Source organism: Syngnathus typhle, linkage group LG11 (genome assembly GCF_033458585.1).
Source record: "Syngnathus typhle isolate RoL2023-S1 ecotype Sweden linkage group LG11, RoL_Styp_1.0, whole genome shotgun sequence".
Lineage (NCBI taxonomy): Eukaryota > Metazoa > Chordata > Actinopteri > Syngnathiformes > Syngnathidae > Syngnathus > Syngnathus typhle.
Window position 1 is genome coordinate 13,122,571 of NC_083748.1, and position 18,446 is coordinate 13,141,016.

The window sequence follows — 18,446 nt, forward strand, 5'->3', positions numbered from 1 at the left end:
TTTGCTGAAATCCCCGAACGTACAGTACTGCCGAGGGAGAGAGTGCAGATAATGAAGACAAAAGGCCCCAGGACAGAGTCCTGAAGCACACCGGTCAAAACAGAGTGAAAACTGGGTGAACTGAATTTAATCACTGTCTAGCATTCGTCAGAAAATCGACACTTTCAAATAAGCCTATCTACAACCTGCAAGTATTCCTTGCACCGTGGTTCTTCCGAGTGCCGAGCCGCTGGAAATAAACACAATAGACAGCCGAGCCCAATCGATGAGCTGGGCTGCAGGCCTAAGTAGAAAGTAACTCACAAGGGGATGCGAGGGAAGATTTGCAGTGGCGGCCTGATGGTGCTCCCCTCACCCTGGAGTGGGTATAACGTTACAGTAGCTCAGTTGGAATGAATGCACAACACTAACCTTGTGGTTAACAACTCGCGTCCAAGCCTGCAGGGAAAGAGTCAACACAACATTCCTGTCCATCTCATTTCCATCCTTCAATCCCGTTTGATAGCACTTGTTTTTTATTAGGGTGAGAAGGAGCCTATTCCAGCTGACTTGGGTTGACAGGACAGCTTCGATTGGTGGCCAGCCAATCACAGGGCTTGCGTGGAAAAGCATTTACAACCGGATATGCACCAATGTGCTATTCAGTCTTTAGTCAACCTAATTTCATTTGATGAATTAAATACAGAGCTTTCGCGGTTCTGTCACCAGCTACCAAGATCTGTATCCAACCGCAAAGGTCCCCAAAGGACTACATTAATCACCCCGGCCACAATATTAGGTACGTACGCCTGCACAATCTTATTAGCGCCGATGCAAGTGTATTATTACATTGCTGTCCAATGAAAAACATTTCAAACTACAACCACAATGCTAACAACGAATACAAATATTAATGCAATAACCGTAACGAACCACCAGGCTATATTGCTCTTTTAATTCTTTTTAATCAGTTTAACAATATATTAGTCGTTGTGTGTTGCAATTGTGTAGCATTGCAGCGGATTAAAAATAGAAAAAGATAACCACAAGGCAATGGAAATCATATTTTGTTTTATATGTACCGTAATTTTCGGACTATAAATCGCGTTTTTTTTTTTCATAGTTTGGGTGGGGGGGCGACTTATACTCAGGAGCGACTTATATACATATATATGGGTTTTTTTTTCACTTTTTTGGGCATTTTATGGCTGGTGCGACTTATACTCTGGTGCGACTTATAGTCCGAAAATTACGGTATATTGTTGTTGCCTCTCATGAAATGCTAATGCATACATTTGACCATTCATTGTGAGCACAGCTGTTAGTTATCGTGTGTTCCTTCCTCTCTGCTTCATTAGCAATTGCATTTTCTCTTTCTTCAATGTGGTAGCTGTACAGTTGAACTTAACTGAAGTTCAATACATTTGCATTTATTTTCCAGGAATTATGGTTATTTATTTAGGTACAACTTGTCATTTGGCTTTTATATGCACTACATTTTAATTAACTCATTTTTAGGCTTTTTATTTTGTTTTTCTAGGCTAAGTCCCGGCCTTTTGTCTTATTTGTTTTCTCCTTGGGACAATGGAGTCGATATTAAGATGGAGAAGAGCCATTAGTAACGTGCCGCAGTAGTGCACAATACGTTGGTTCTTTAACGCTGCTCTTTCTTCTCATTTAACACTGACGGGCACTCAAATGATGCTTTTAGAGAAAATGTGTATTTTTAATCCTTACGTTAAAGGTTGTGGGGTTACGCTTATATTCATTTAGCAAAGTGGGACATTCAGACACACCTCCACTGCAATTGCACTGCATTCCCCCATATGGCTTTCTTGCTTCTGATTGGCTAAAAGGTCCATTCATTTATTCAACCTCTTGCTTTGACATGTACCATAAGAACAAAACTCGCTTAAGCAGAAAATTCACCAACTCAATTATAATGAGCCAAAAGAAACTAATTAAGGAGTAATTGTCTCCAATTGTATTAATGATTGTTGCATTCATTTGCATGCGGAAATACAGTCATTGGAATTGTCTGGCATCAAGCTCCTAAATGGTGGAACAGTTGCTGGAGAGCATTATTGCGCAGCCGGAATGACAATAACAAAAGAAATGTCACGGCATTCTACGACAGCGGCCTCCTCCTCTTCCTCCTGCTGGCAGGATGCGACAACAGCAAGCGTCTTAATTGGCCAGACACTCAGCACGCAACCCAAACATGATGGAAAATCCCAACCAGTTGAGTCATGTAACACGTAAAAGTACAGGTAAAATGGACAAAAATAAAGATGTGTCGAAGCCCTAAAAATACGGTAATTTTCAGACTATAAGTTGCACCGGAGTATAAGTCGCACCAGCCATAACATGCCCAAAAAAGTGAAGAAAAAAAACATATATATGTATACAAGTCGCTCCTGAGTATAAGTCGCCCCCTCACCCAAACTATGAAAAAAAAAACGCGACCTATAGTCCGAAAATTACGGCACCCAAAACTTTGATCACAAAACACCCACCTCATTGACGCCTGCCCAAATTTGGATACTGATCACTTTGAGTACTTAAAAGTTCCCCACAGCGAACCTCCCGGCTAAATGATACATCTTAAATAAAAGAGAAGATTGCAGATTATCTGAAAAATGAACTGCTGCACTAATCTCCAAATTGCCTAAATGAAACGATTAAAAAAAACTGCAAGGATGATATTAAGGCTTTTTATAAGAGCGCCGACAGCGACGCTACATAATGACTCAATGATTATAATCAGGAGCACTGCATTGTGACGAGCAAGCAAATGCCCCCGGCGCCCCTCATCCTCATTTTTATGAGCAGTCAGAAACTTGTTGATCATAATCAGCTGTGACTAGTCCACCACCTCCACTCTTTTGTATACAAATCCAGTCTGGAAGGTCTTCAAACATGGACCACCCTCATGGGAACAAGCATACATTTGTTCATGGTTGCTGGGAAAACAACAAACAGGAATGACCTTGGGCAAGCAACCACATGATGCTTCACCAAGTAGTGAACATTTCTTTATCTGATCAGCCTGCCACATTGCAGATAACGTTAAAAATCAATGGGACTCGAGGTATGACAAGATAGGATCAATCCAAGGCAACATGTGCCAAGCCCGCCTCCAGAATCGGAATGTTTATGTCATTTGACATGTTGTCTGTGTTTTTAAAACTGCGGAAGTGGTGTCAAAATATTTGCCCCTTCTAGATTGAATTCATTTTGCTTGTTGGTCACACTTAAACGGTTTCCCTTTATAAAAAAAATAAAGTATTATACAAAGACAGTTGATTGCAGGGCCCATTGATTGATTGATTGATTGATCCCACAAAGATAGATAACTACCAAAACCTTCATTGGACTCAACCTTAACTGGAGTCAATATTGCAACTCTGTTATTGTTGGTACGGGTGGAGATATCAAAAAAGCCTGAAGATGTTCCAAGGCCAGCTGGTATTATTAACTCTCCTCCATCTGCTGTGGAGGCCATGTTTAGTCACACGATCCCAACTCCATGCTGGGAGGCTCTGTCCCGTACCACTGACTCATTTTGCATCGCAAGGGCTAAATTCGGCAAGACCCTGGAGTCTTATTTCGACGGTCGAAAAAAAGTTGAAAGAAGTCATCTTGAAAATGAACAGGAAGTCCATACTAAGGTTTTCAAGCAGTTGCCATTTCTCATTGACAAAGAGTTTCACAAACTGATCTCAAATTAGGTTTATTGTAATAGGATCTATGAAAAGGACTCCTAGACCCATGCCCGGAATAAAACGGGAAACCCACCATTTTATTTTGAAGCTCCCAGTTTGGGTGAATCCTACGAGGCCATTCATCCAAACAAGCCCTGATCAGAAGCGAGTAATTGGGAAAAACTCTAATTCGTGACGCTTTTCTGGCTATCCAATCTAATGTGGGCAAAGCATAGCTAAGGCACCTAGGAAGGAAGAAAAAAAAACAGCCCTTGACACCAGTTTCATTAATCAACACTAAATTGGGTGGACAACTCCAACGTGGAAATGTTTCCAAATGACCTGGGTAGCCTGAACCCACAAATTGTAAATGCGGCCAGAGAATGAAGTCAAAAACTATTATGTGACCTACAATGCACTGAATGCTAAAGACTTACCAGAGGAGAGTTCTTGTCCTGGAGACGTTCTTGTCCACTCTGTCATGAAAAGATGACAATACTCTTTGAATACAAAAGCAATTTAACAGCGAACAGCTTGACGTTCGTATTTCTATCAGAATAAAACAATGATTAGCTCCAAAAATGAGTTTCAATGATTCTCCAAAAATGATATAAGCAATTTTGTTCTCAGTGCCCCAAAGAGAAGCACTCGCTCTATCTGCATCACCCTCTCCACTGATCCTCCATTTTTTTTTTCTTTCTTATCTGCCCTCGTGCCTCCCCTGCCTGTCTGCCTGCCAGCCAGCCGCTAACTATCCATGCTGGGATTGAGTCAAGGATGGGAAAGGACGGCTGCCAAGCGCGAGTGTGGGAGTGACTTGAGGTAAAGATGACGGCTCACAGTGCAGGTTCAGGTCACGCTACGTGCAAAAGTAAGTCAGTGGTAATATTTAGATAGGGAAACAGGCCACTGCGGGTCCATGACATACCAGTATTCTCCTACTCTCAAATAAAACAAAAATTCTACGCATTTTTGCCATTGCAGTAGAAATTTTACAATTACATAAAATGGACATTAGAAACAAAACATTGCATGGGGTCAGGTAGCACTAAAGCTGCTGAGCTTTTTACTGTAATCTAGTATCACCTTCACTGTCATTGCACTTAGAAAAATACACCCCAATGAAATGTCCTTGTGCAACGCCTGTTATGTACCAATACACACAATGTATCAACAAATCAGATCTAAAATATGCATATCAGTCTTGCCTAAATAAATACTTATGTTTCTCTCTATGTCGCCTCTGATCCGTCCAAATGCATTTTCCATAAAATTGTCATCATAATACTTTTTACAAATAATCTCAGAGGGCATATACACAATTCCCTTTTTGCACAAATATAATGTTCCAGCATAAATAATAATAACAATAATAATAACAATAAACAAAATCAGACATGTTGTCAATTCATGAGATCAATTTAATCTGCCTGAAACACATTTTGTTTTGGGGCTTTTAATCCAATATCATCTCTCTGCTCTGGGAAGTGCCAGTTCCTCGCTCGGACGTTTAAATCCACTGAGCAATCATGTGGCACTTTTCCAATCGTGAAGCAGTTGCACTCTTCATTGACATTTACAAATAACCTACTTTAAGTGCATGATACTGTAAGTGCAATAAACACCCTCTTTATATCTTTGCACCTTTTCAACAGATCAGATGGCACCGCGCAGGATGATGTAAGAAACGCACGAGTGTTCACTTCGAAAGTTGTTTACGTGACATTTTTGTGCGCTGTTGCTGGCGGTAGGCCTTCTGCTTGTGTTAGGTGTTGACAGTGTCAATATCACACAGCCACTAGGTGACCATGACAGAGGTGACATGTTGTTTTGCATTGTAAAAACCTCCCAAATGATAAAAGTGACAGGGCATTCAAACTTAAAGTTGACAAAACTTTACTATGGTGTGCCTAATAATGTGGCCAGTCCTTGGCATAAGCATACAGCATCAACATTGTTTGATAGCCATGCAGCAAGAGTATTGTATCGTGTGCTCTTGGGATCACATTAAGTTGGAAACTCACAAAAAAAAAAAGTCCACATTTCCTCAGCAAGTCCTTCACTGTAGTTAACCACTCATCGGTAAATAAAAGAAAGAAGAACCCATTATTAGTCGCTAGAGGGGCACATTTAATCCACATTGTTGCGCCTGAAGTGAAAGTTGGGCTATCCATTAAATGTACTAACAAGCATAATGAACAAGCTGGCGCTGTTTCGTTGCCAATGAGCCAGTAAATGGTTATTTTAATGACAAAGGGGCGGAGAAGGCACAAATAATCTCTTTGGTAAACCAAAGTCTTTATTTAACAAATGCTAAGGAGGAAAGGAAGTCTTGTTGCAGTCTTGCAACAAAGAGACATGGTCTAAAAAGTCATTTGGGAACAATAGGTGACTTGGTGGTAATGAACGCTCTTAAGGAAATAGACGAGCTCGTGCTGCTCACTTGCAAACAAGCCAATTAATTGTTACGGCTCAACCGCCTCCATGAACTTGAGGCAGACAGGAGAACTGAAATCTTTCTTTTGTTTAAGTTAATGAAAACAAGCCTTGAGCAGAGGCCAATAAGACTCATTCACTGAAAAATATTAAAGCTAAGCTTATTTTCATCTCACCCTCCTCCGTATGCTCCAAATGTGAAACTCCTTCTCCTCTGAAACATCCTGCTGAGATGCTGATGCGACTTCTCCTAGGTGGTTTGAGAATTTTTGTTCACTATAAGTGACACGACGTAGCCCTCCTCTTTTTTCTGCACTTTCTTTCTGTTCCCTCCTCCCTTGTTGTCACCCTCATTGGTGATATGCGAGTCTGTGTGTGTGTGTGTGTGTCCTCTATTATGATATGCGAATACCACATTCACCGACTTCTTCATCGATGAAAGCTACGGATCATTGGAGTGGGGGACACGTAGCCATTGCGCTCCCTGGTGATTCTATTTGTGTGCGACCTTCGAGGTCATCCAGTAAGTGTCGATAAAAGAAATGAATGGATGGCCTCACAGCAGTTCTCACATGCTGACACCACTGGAAGCGGAAATAGCAAAATATCGTTCAGCATTGCTGTTGAAGAACACAATATTAGTAGAGGTCATTCTCCTCCACATTAGATGCAAAAGTATGCGGTTGTCAATAAAATATGCAAAATGACTTTAATAGCGTGTTGCATCACAGTAAATGAGCTATTGATAATGGAGCGTTTACTTAATGATGTGTTTACATATCGGCCTTCAGTCTTCAGACTGAGCTAATCAATCATGAGCAGCTGTAACACAGGCCGTCAAGAAATACTCGTAGATAGTCAAAAAAAAAAAAAAAAAAAAAAAAGAGTAAAATATGGACGTTGGTTTGTCAGGTCACAGGGAAAGTCACGTCAGAGTGACACCTGCATTAAGAGAAACATCTGTGCAACAGCAAATCACCCCCACCGTAGAGCAGACCTCCCTCTCTCAGATCCGCCTACATGCGCTCATCCGAAGAATAAGACCATACGATTTAAAACGTTCACAAATCTATAAAACCCAACTGGTGTTTATAACGCACACTGCTTTTCAAAATCATTTTCTTTCCTTTCAATCTAAATCCCAGCTGGAATGAGTTACACAACTATCAGCAAACAGCGTGGTGAGAAGGTGACAGCTATTGACAGACCCAGAAAGACCGTCAACTGTCCTTGGTCTGGATCCCCGTGGAAGATCTTGTCTAGTGGGAGAGATGATGATTTGATAAAGTTAATCGAGCAGCCACAAAGTAGACGCCAAGAACGTCTTAATGATTTTAAGATTATAAGGACTTCCGTCATCAAGAAAACAGTGACTACGCCGCAGTGAACTGAAAGCTTGCATCTTGGACCAAACCTTTGCTGGTGAGCATGATGAAAGGTAATTGCGAGAAATCCAAAAATCTATCGTACATGTACTTCAACTCACAGCATAAAAAATAGCTCTGGACTCACTTTGTTGTCTTTGGTCTCCTGGTTCCTTGTTAGTTTAAGAGCACTGCAGCGGTCTGACTCTAAACCTGTTAGTTGTTATTGTCCCCTGCGGATCATTGATTCTCCTCCGTCCCGCTTTGCATCAGCATCGCCAACGGCCGGGCGCCCTCTTGACTCCCAACCTCAGTCGACCTTTTTTTTTTTGGTGTTATTCTATTAGATGCCACTGGACTCCGGCCAGATGGGTCATAAATCAAATCACAAGCTTTAGAGGTTGGGATGCAGGAATGTGTCCCACAATATCATTCCCTTAAGAATTGCTCTTGACATTGATTAGGTGTGACTGGATCATTTGTCTTTCACTTTCCAATTGTCAAGTCAGTGCGTGTGAAAATTGGCCTCCATGTCCAGGATCTCCAAGGAACCTGCTCTCAAGGTGAGAGGCTTATTCCGAATGCATCTATTCGTTCATGAAGGTCGCTGTTGGTTGTATTTGATGTTATTTTAAGGGGATCCGTATGAATTGATAATGAGCAAACCTGCATATTATATTATAATATATTATAAGTCTGGGGGCTTGTCGGTTTCTTGTGTTTTTACTTGTGTAAACTGAATCTGCTTTAAAATTATTATTTGCAAGACATTTCTGATTTACTCATGTTAAAGGGAAAGTCAACCCCAATATTGTCTTTGTAAAATTCCGATTCCCATTTTGTTGATGGAGTATGAAATGCATTGTTTTGTATCCATCTCAGGGGCGGCCATTTTGCCACTTGCTGTCAACTGAAAATGACAGCACAGTTGCCAGGTCGCAGGTCACAACCATTCATGGCTTTCGCCGTTTTCTGCAGCTGCTTAAATACTATTCCACAAACGGAATATTAATCTGTGTGGGCACATATGGAAAATTCTGAGCTTGACCTCCCCTTTAAATGAATAACCTTATCAGTAATGAGTGGGGGAAATGTGGCATTTATTTGGGGTGTAACATTTCAAGCACATTTGGTTCATGCATCAAACGACGGACGGCATTGTGTTCAGGAAGCCCTTGGGCCTGGGCAATCTTTTCTCCAGGAAGGGTAAAAAAAAACATCAGGCATTGTTTTTTCTTTGACCCAGGATCCTTTTTCACCATAGCACACTCCATCAGGTTAGATTGACTTCATCTCGTAATTTTTAATTGAGATTCAAGTGCGGTTTCCTCTTTTAGGATTTAGCCGTCATAAATGAAATGTGACGAAACTACAAAAAGTCTTAAAAGCAAGGAGCGCAAATGCTATCCATCGTGCCCACGGGCACGCTGCTGAGAATGACACCAAAATGTCACATTTCTTCCATTGCCTTGACTTCATTTCTTGTTGTTGTAACAAGTGTACCTTTCCACGCTGTGGTCTTAAAAAAAAAAAATTGAAACTGTGCTGATTTACTTTAGTGAAGGCAAAAGGGCAGTTGCGCTGTAATTAGTCTTTATCTGCAGGGTTAAAGTGCTCCTCAGCCTTGACTTTGGAGAGCCTGACTGGCGGTGGAGGGAGGCGGAGGCGGACGGGAACGCTAATGAGAGTCTGGGCACTGTGAAATGAGGTTCAGTAACCCCCCCTGAAGCAGTTTCACATAACCACATTAGACTAACAACTAACAAGTTCCATCCACATCCAGAGAGGACTTGTTGACAGGGGCTTGTGTATGACCCAAATGCAGGACGCCACAGACCGGTTCAAACAAGTTCAGGATTTTCATGGACCGCCAAACCATCCGCCAATGGGGACTGGAAAAATTGCTTGGACATAATATGCACACTTCCTCTAGTGGCACATGAAAGAATCACTGCATTATATCCAAAAAATATGACATAAAATAGATACAAACCATATGTTACATTGCATAAAAATACCAACTAATGCCGAGAAAGTGACGGTAGAACAACTAGTGAGTCATAATTATTATTATTTTATATCTTGGCTAATTATTGATGAACACTTCTGCCTCCTACTTTCAATCAATTCTCAAATTATTCAATACGATTGCTTAATTTGGGGGCGTGGCATTTAGGTCACAAATATTTCCAGATTCTCGGAAATGGAAAAGTGGATCAACATACCTAGTATGGGTCAAACCTACTCGTGCACTCTACTCGCTGCCTGCTCAGCAGATTTGCATCTGATGCCATTTGCCTGCAGAGAGGGCTCCAGCAGTAGGTTCATCTTCAAGCGCTGCTGCAGAAGCTTCATCGAAAGTGTCTGCATGAGCCAATGGCGTACTCTCGCACTTCCTCCCCGCAGGGAATCGACCGAGCGGGACTCGTTTCGTATTTAAGAGGCATGCGTGGGCCCGAGCGAGTTAGCAAGGACAACACGCTAGCGGTTGCCACTGTTTGCATGGCCATCTTTGTCAAACTTTATTTTAATTTCCTCCCCCACCCCCGAGCCCCGTCCCTGCTTCAAAAGGCGCCTGCCATCTTTTAATATGATCTCTTCTACAAGGCTATTAAAAAGGACTCGCAACATCATCTGTGGACGGAAATTCAATTGAAAGTCGTGACTTTCATCAGATTGAAATACTTCAGATGTTGCATGCAAATAAGGCTGCCGGGTTTTATTGATGAGGCTTAATAATAGACTACGACATCTAAGACAGCAGACAGTCTGTCCAGGTTTTAACGCTAACAATCTGCATCGCCTGGCCGGATCATTAGGCACACTGCCGAGCTCGATCTTTTGTCAAATCTTGCTCATTTGACGAGTCCTGAGGTCTTTCGCCAAGTTTAGTGCGGATTTTTTTTTATCACGTTTGGCAATTAATAAACCTATCCTAAAAAAAAAGGAAAATCTGAACAATCCTTGCGTGACGAAGCTTCCCGCACAAAAGGCACACTTCCTGTCATTGATAGTATCACCGTTTATGGACTCCAAGCAAACTGTTACTGGAACCGCTTTGGAAGTGTTCCCATTATAGAGAACTCTGACAAACACAGCTTGCTTGGCACGGTCAATAAAAATTCATCAGAGTGACGAGGCGACTCGTGGGAACGAGAGCAAACTAATGGCGGTGCTTGGAGGAATGGCGAGCCAGGAAGGGCTTATGATTGACACGCACAAAGACGCACGCTGCCAATGACAACTGCCCAGCGGCGAGACGAGATGACGAGCGTTAAGACCGAATCGGCTTTAATGATGGTGATCATGTCGTGCTCGCGGCGGAAACCTGGATACACTGCCAACCAACTACTACACAGCATGTGTCGCATTTAAGATGTGGACAGGAATGTGTCCTGGACGACTTATATTTCAATTTTATCTCTTTTCACACTGCCCCTTTAGAGTGGTGGGTGGGGGCACCAAAAAAATGGCGGCAGTATAATAAGTGATTCAGCGATTGTGCCCTCAGAGCAATGCAGAGTGCGGCCAGAGAGGAGGGAGAAAAAAAAATACACACAATCGTTTTAAGGAAAAAGAAATAGCAAAAAAAAGCCAGCGGGGCCCGTCCTCCTGAGGGTAAGGCAATCCGGAGCAAAGCCCATTAGGAGGAATAAAGGAGAATCGTGGCAATGGAGAGTGAGAAGGTTTATTATTTCATGTAACCACTACTGAGTTGAAGAGGAGGAGGAAGATGAGCACCCCTAGGGGGCCACATCCTGGGATTAATGACTCTGCAGATGGATTGCCTTTGATTTATCCGCATGAGAGCGATGCCGTGATGTCTAATGGACATAATCGCTCCTGACCACCTGAAGCTCTCGTGTGCACAAATCCCCACCCTCAGTCGACACAAAGGTAACGCACTGCACCTCGGTTGAACAAAATCCACCACGTGAGCCTTTGCGCCAATTAAATAGAATGCAAAAATGATCGGCATACCTTTTGCTTCCATCTAATGGACAATACTTCAAGCGGGAGTGGCAATAAACAGTTTAAGGCTTCTTTTTTTGGAAAATTGCTCATATGCATGCTTCAAAGCAAGCAGGCAGATGATGAGAAGGTGGCTGATGTGGGTCATCAGCTTCTGATAAAGTGCCATTCAGCTCAGGACCTGGGCTGTGTTTTTCTTGCAATGATGGATGGGGTAAACAAGCTCTTGCCCAGTATGAAGTATGGTGGCAAAGGATGACGACATTTAATCTAAATTAGCAGCAAGAGAATCTCAGCGTTTACAGGATCAGAGGTGCTGCTGCATTCACCTTACTCTGCCCACTTTACTAATCATCCATTTATTATGGTGGTGGTCATTGGGTCACATAGATTTGCGGAATAAGAGCAAAGCAAAATCACATCACCAGTTGCCATGATAAATGACAGAGAAGAGAGAAAAGTTACGATTGTATGAAATGAAAGTCAGAATGGTTTGATTGGCATAAGAATAAAAAATTGTCAGAATAATTTTTCCTCAAGATTAGATTCCTTTACCGTTTTTTTCCGTGTATAGTGCGCAAAATTTAACGAATTTATTGTCCTAAAATCTGGGGTGCGCATTATACATGGGTACAAAAAATTTTTGATTTTTTTTTTAGAAAACAAAACCAACAACAGGACTGACCGACAAAGTCGTGGAACAAAAAGACAGGGTGACATTACCAAAGACAGGAACAGAAAGCAAACAGACATCATGACAGTAACACATGCAATGATCCGACGGTGAGCGAGGGGCAGACAGGACTTAAATACAAAACGCGTTACATCGATTGAGGTGACACAGGAAGAGAGGGGCGACGCGAACAGAAACTATGGCAACCTAGACACATAGCAAAACTGGGGACGAGACGTGACAAATGTCCCTCGAAATGAAACTTGAAATCACCAAGTTTTGGTTTCCAAGGGTGTTTTTATTCCTCTTCAACGTCTCTCCCATACAGAGCCGCCTTTTTCACGTCCGCACGCCTCTTTCCCGTGCGCGCACGGAGCGCGGTGGTGCGTTTATGGGCAGTCGGAGAAATCAACGCCAACAAAAAAGATTACATCCAGCCTAGTTAAGACCATACCAAAGACTATAAAAATGGGACCCATTGCCTCCCTGCGTGTGTGACGATCATTGGGACTTAAAAAAAAAAAAAAAATAAAATCATAAAAAAAAATTCATAAAAATTGGGTGCGTATTATACATGGGTACAGGCTTTTTTTCAGCATCAGCATGCCATTTTTAGAGTGCGTATTATACATGGGGGCGCACTATACACGGAAAAAAACGGTATATATGACTTTTAAACGATCAGAATTATTTAGTAAGAATTGATTATATATATATATATATATATATATATATATATATATATATATATATATATATATATATATATATATATATTTCTGTACTTTTCCTCAAGATTATATTGCTTTTTATAAGACTTCTTGATCGATTTCACTATGGCAATATCACTTCTACTGCCTCCATAAAAAGGAGCTGCAATTAACCTGCAGGCTCTGCCGCTCAGCTTCCTGCCGTGCGAGATGTCCTGCATGCGTCACAGCGTGAATGTCGGGGTAATCTCCACAAAAGTGCCCACACACACACTCACGTGGCTACGAAATAGCAGCTCAGCGCATAAAAGCACATTACGGGCAAGGCTGACGAGAAGGACGGCGTGCCGAGCTCACCACAGGAATGTCCTGTACCCTCAAAGTCAGAAAAATGTCTGAATCTAACAAATATAACAAAATAGATTCTTTTTAACACTATCACACACAACGTTGGAAAAGTTTTCTTATTGAGCACATTCCAACTGAAATCAAATTGAAATCCTTTAGAAATTATAATACTATTGTTTTCATGATCGTACAGAGTTGTCATCCTATTTTTTAATGACGTCGGCAAGTATCTTGAGGATGATATAACCCAGCAAAGAACGTTTATCTGCGTCTTACACATGAATACACACACACACAGACACGCACACTCTGGTATGCTGCTGTCTCAATGTTAATGTGATAACTGCAGCACCTCCGTGAGGAAATGTCAAATAAAGATGATGAGTTGGGAAGGAAAAAAAAGTCGTCCATACCATTTAGTGTGTGTGTGTGAGGAAGGCAAGGGTCGTAAATGTCTCCAATGTCATTTCCTGTCGCCACTTTTATTTAAAAATGGACTTGATAATGCATTCCAGTACTCCATTAAGGCTTTTTATTTGTAAATCAACAAAGTAGCCGTCGTTGCGTGAAGATTTGTTTCCCTTTTAGGAAAAAGACTCAGCAAATCATGTTTTATACTGAAATAATTGTTTTGTATATATAAATAAACTGACTGCAGAGGGATTCCCATTTCCATGAGCGTCGAGAATTTTATTGAACGATTGCAATTCCCAATTCCCAAGGTAGTATGATTTAAAAAAAATATATATATATATATATATATATTAATTAATTGTGGTGTATTTTCGCTGCATATGAGCTCTTCTGTTTTGTTGGCCGCCCTTGACTGCACCTCATGCATAGTCAAAAGTGCAAATAAAAGTGTGCTTGTGCTTCTCTCCTGATGCTAGCAAATACTATTCATGACCTTGGTTGTGGTTTGTTTGTATCGAATTATTTCATTACTCAGTGCAGCTGTTTATTTATGCAATACGAGTTCATAATTGTGTCCATGCTAAAAGCATGGTGTTGATAATTGATTATGATTCTCTTCAAGTGCATGGCCACAATCGTAAATCCATTTTTTTTTTTATAACGGGGGGCAGAGGAGAGAATTACTCTGATTTTTTTTTAACACAGGTTGATTGTATGTTATATTTATGTTTTATAAAAAAGTGACATTGGGGCATTCATTTATCACAAATTCTGCCTAGCAACAAGTAGCTATACAAATCAAAACCTGTGACATCTGCTGTATTTCTTGAAGTAGGCTAGAAAGGCAGAAAAACATTCCTATTGTGCGAGTCCTTGAACCTCAGAAGGCGTTCCCCAACATTTGAAATAATCAATTAGATTAAATGCCGTCTAGCGCAGACAATAAAAATTCCCGACTACCGTGAAATTAAAGATGGGCGGGCCACACAAGGTGACCACAAACATCCTTGACACAATGTCATTAGACATGCTGCATGAAGAAGGACACACAAATTTAGCGCTACTCTAACACAGCACGCCACAGGTCACAACAGTTATCTCAAAAGCCACAGGAAGTGACCTCACTTGGCGATAATAAAAAGCACAGAATACATATAGAAGAATAACACATTAGCATGTGTTGCTTGGCTTTTTCACTGGACTCCCCTGAGGGGATGAGATGTGATAAGTCAACCGAAAAAAAGACAGTTGATTTGATACAAGTCACCTCCATCCGCATAGATGAAGTGAAATCAACGCACAAGAACTTGAGTAAATTCAAACCAGCCGCATATTTTGGCACAAACCTGCACGTTATAATTAATATGTTGGTTTAAATATGAGGCCAGTAGACAAAGGGGCACACCACCTCAGAGTGCACAAACGTGGGATTTAAACGGCGTGAGTGCACTTTGTGACTATCAATTATCGCTCAAGTGGAGCCACTCAAATCAGCTCCTATTGTGTTGCTTAATGGGAACATTGACAGACGTACGTCTGAAGCTTTTATGCTTCTATTCAGACCCACTGCTTTTGTCCTTCTCAAACACGGGACGGGAAAATGCATTAAGATAAATGAGAAAATAAGTCTGGAAAATATGGTGTGTTTTTTTTTTTTAAAGGAAAAGAATTGGGCAATTATTTGGAAATGAAAGCACCAAAGAGGTGGAGGTACCTGGTGGTGGTGGCATGCGCTGGAAACCAGAGGAATGAATTAGCACAAGTAGGACACAATTCATATGTGTGAATGAGAGCTATGGAGAAGGAAGAGTTAGGCTAGTCAATTATTAGAAGCAATACAGTCATACTAATTACCTACATTGTTGGTCACAACTTTGAACAAGAATTGCAAGGTCAAGTATAAAAAAAAAAAGTATAAGCCGTACTGATCTGTGTGCATTCCTACAATGGACCTAAAAAAAAAAAAAAAGCATGACTCATGAGTCCTGCAGACTTGAAAGCGATGCACTGACGTCCACGTTGTCCCAAACTCCTCTTGCTCTCGCTCGTGACGTTACACTGCATCACAGCGCTGTCTGAACTTGCCGCTCGCGCTGACGTCACCTTGCGGCTTCGATGAAGACGTCCGCACCCGATTGAGTGCTGCCTAATTCACATCTCAAAGGACTGGAAATGTTACTATAGGGTAGTTGGGTCTCCATAAAGACGAAATCGATATTTTAGCTGCCTACTCTGATGTAACAGTGAGGATAATAAATCCTCCCACACCAAGTGTGTGTACATACGCACAGTGTAGTGTATGAAGTGCTGCCTCCGCAAGTGAAAAGATATTTATGGTCTGTAACAAAACACCATTGGCCCAGCCATCCGATCCAAGTTTTTGGATTTCGGAAACAATCTGCAAGCAGCAGTGCTGACTCGGCATGTTTTTCTTCTGGGATGAAACGGGCAGAAGCTGTGTGAGCCCCTTTCGGTTCAAGCTGTGACGTCACGAAGCATTGCGGTTTAAAAATACCACTTGTGCAGCACGCTATTAACACCAAAGTACGGAAAAGGAACCCGGAGAAATGCCACATAAGTCTGAAGGGGGGTGGGGGGGGACACAATAGTGTACATATATCCCCTAAATCATTTTTCTATGCAGGTATCAGAAGGTTGAAATGCAATTACTCATCAATCCGAATTCTGTCCATTTTGTTTTGATCGGAACACAGATTTGTTCCTGCCAGCAAATGAAAAATGTCTGCACTCTTGATGAAAGTGTCCTGTTTCCAATTACATTTAAAGAAATGGCTCGCTGATTGCCACAATCTTCTCTTTTGGTGCAGATAAAAATAGAAGTGGGCTGCTGTGACGCAAGTCTCACACCAGGAGAGCACAAGCTCGGAGGTTTCATGAGCAACAGAGTGCACGGTGGTTGTCATTAGTATGGTCATTGATGTCCGGGGGCCCATCAGCACTCCGGAGTTTGTGGAGTAGCGGGGGGGCACTTCACAAACTCCGGAGCGCTGAGCTCTTGTGGCTTCCCAGGAAGCTTAATTCTGGTGACCGTTTGTTTTTGCATGACAAATTTCTGCACAAAAGCTCACTTGATTGACACTGAAGACCTTGTGGGAATACTCACTGAATTCATAGCAAGTTCACTCCGGTCCAAATTGAGTGGCTAATGGACCGACTAACATTGTAAGCTAATTAACCCTGAGTGGAAGCATGCAAATTGAAGCCATGCTTTCTGCAGAATATTAATTAAATTAAACATCTCATATTGGGAGATGAAGAAAGGATTGATACTCCTACGAGAGCAATATGATCAAATGTGGCATCCCTCAAGGTTGACTCCCACAATTGTTTGATTTAAGGCCTCAATGAATAGCAGGGTAGACTTCATTCATCGCATGAGGGAAAATAATAAATGAGGTTTTATAGTCCAACCATGCATTTATCTTTTAATGAATATGGGACCTAAGAGTGAACTCGTTGGGGAGTATTTTTTTTAATCCTCCAATAATATAATTTCTATAGTCTACCGAATTATTAGTAATGTTAGTAGCATTAGTAAAAGTAGTATTTCTATATACAAGACTACAAATTAAATAATTCACATAAACTAAGATTGAAAAAGAAAAAAAAGGCCTAATCTGAAACAGAATACAACTAATTACAGTTGATGTGATGCCATTAGAGAGACAAGAAAACCATAGCAATTACAAATAAACAAAGATCAATTTGCATAAATGACATCACAAAGTCATTACTGCCACCATAGCAGCCCCAGCGGCCTTATGTGTCACCCCGCACAACCTCGGGCTTGGAATATTTTGAATGTTAAATCGCAGAGCTCCCCCAGCATTATTTGCTTTTAAAGAGCCAATTATTCCTGAAAACATATGAGACTGATTTCTCTTCATTCCTTCTTTTGTTTTCACAACAATGTTTTCTTGGAGAACAAAAACACTTTTATGCAGCCAGTTAATCATTTTGAATTAGCATGTGCGATGTGCTTAGACTTGAATGGGAATTTAGCCTTTCAGAGTCAATTTATTTGTAAATTTCAACCGGTCCTCAAAGTCGACGGGGCTGCAAAACAATCGACGGCAAAGACATTTTGATTTAAGGAGGTTGACAAACCCCAAGTAAAGTTACATCCTGTCCTTTTCAGCTTCACGGAAGTCGAAAGGGTTTTAACACAACATGCAAGAATCCCATAAATTCTTTAACGCGTTGTAGCAGAAAAAAAATGAATTTGAAGTCTGAATGGAGCTGGTGAAGGCAACAAAGATGAACCTTGACACAAACATAGCAATCAATCCATTTTACGCTCTGCAATACAAAATAATTTTAAAAACTGTGATGCAAGCTACATGCTTTATTGATCTGCAGGGAAAAAGGGGGTGAAGGAGTCTTAAATAGCCATTTCAATCATCTATATTGCAACCAAAGGTGAAAATGGAGAGCTGTATTTGGCACAGTGCCTCCTAATAACTGCATGTATGCATGATGCAGTCATGTCATAAAAGTAGCGCAGAAGAGCATTAGCTCTCCACTGATCCACTGAGTCACAAAGGCTCATATATAAAAGAATTCCAATCTTCAGCAGGGCCTTGCCGGCCTCGCAATGACAACTGCATTCCAAGTCTCTCACACACACACACATGTTCCCTTCCACCATGTGATCATGTTCTGAATAACGCTGCAGAATGGAATGAAAGAGGAGGAATTTCTAAGAAGGTGCTCTGTCAGTGTCGAGGCGACGATGCACAAGATAATAGATTCCCGGGAATGAAACAGGCGACACGACCGCCAAAACCGCACGTTTGTGGTAAAGAAGACTGGCGACAAAGGGCAA

The 18,446-nt window shown here is 41.4% G+C and overlaps 1 protein-coding gene across 4 annotated transcripts in view; it reads right to left on the bottom strand.

Annotated features, from left to right (window-relative positions):
* Positions 1-6,414, bottom strand: part of rap1gapb (RAP1 GTPase activating protein b) — a 33,633-nt gene extending 27,219 nt beyond the window's left edge. For 2 of the 4 annotated variants that reach the window (XM_061292080.1, XM_061292079.1), the window contains exons 1-2: positions 6,296-6,414; positions 4,121-4,159 (exon numbers count right to left, since the gene is read on the bottom strand). In XM_061292080.1, coding sequence (XP_061148064.1) covers positions 4,121-4,159; positions 6,296-6,342 — 86 coding nt within the window. In that variant the 5' untranslated portion in view covers positions 6,343-6,414. The remainder of the gene's footprint in view (positions 1-4,120; positions 4,160-6,295) is intronic. The other 2 variants (XM_061292083.1, XM_061292082.1) reach the window with 2 other exon arrangements.
* Positions 6,415-18,446: the final 12,032 nt, after the last annotated feature.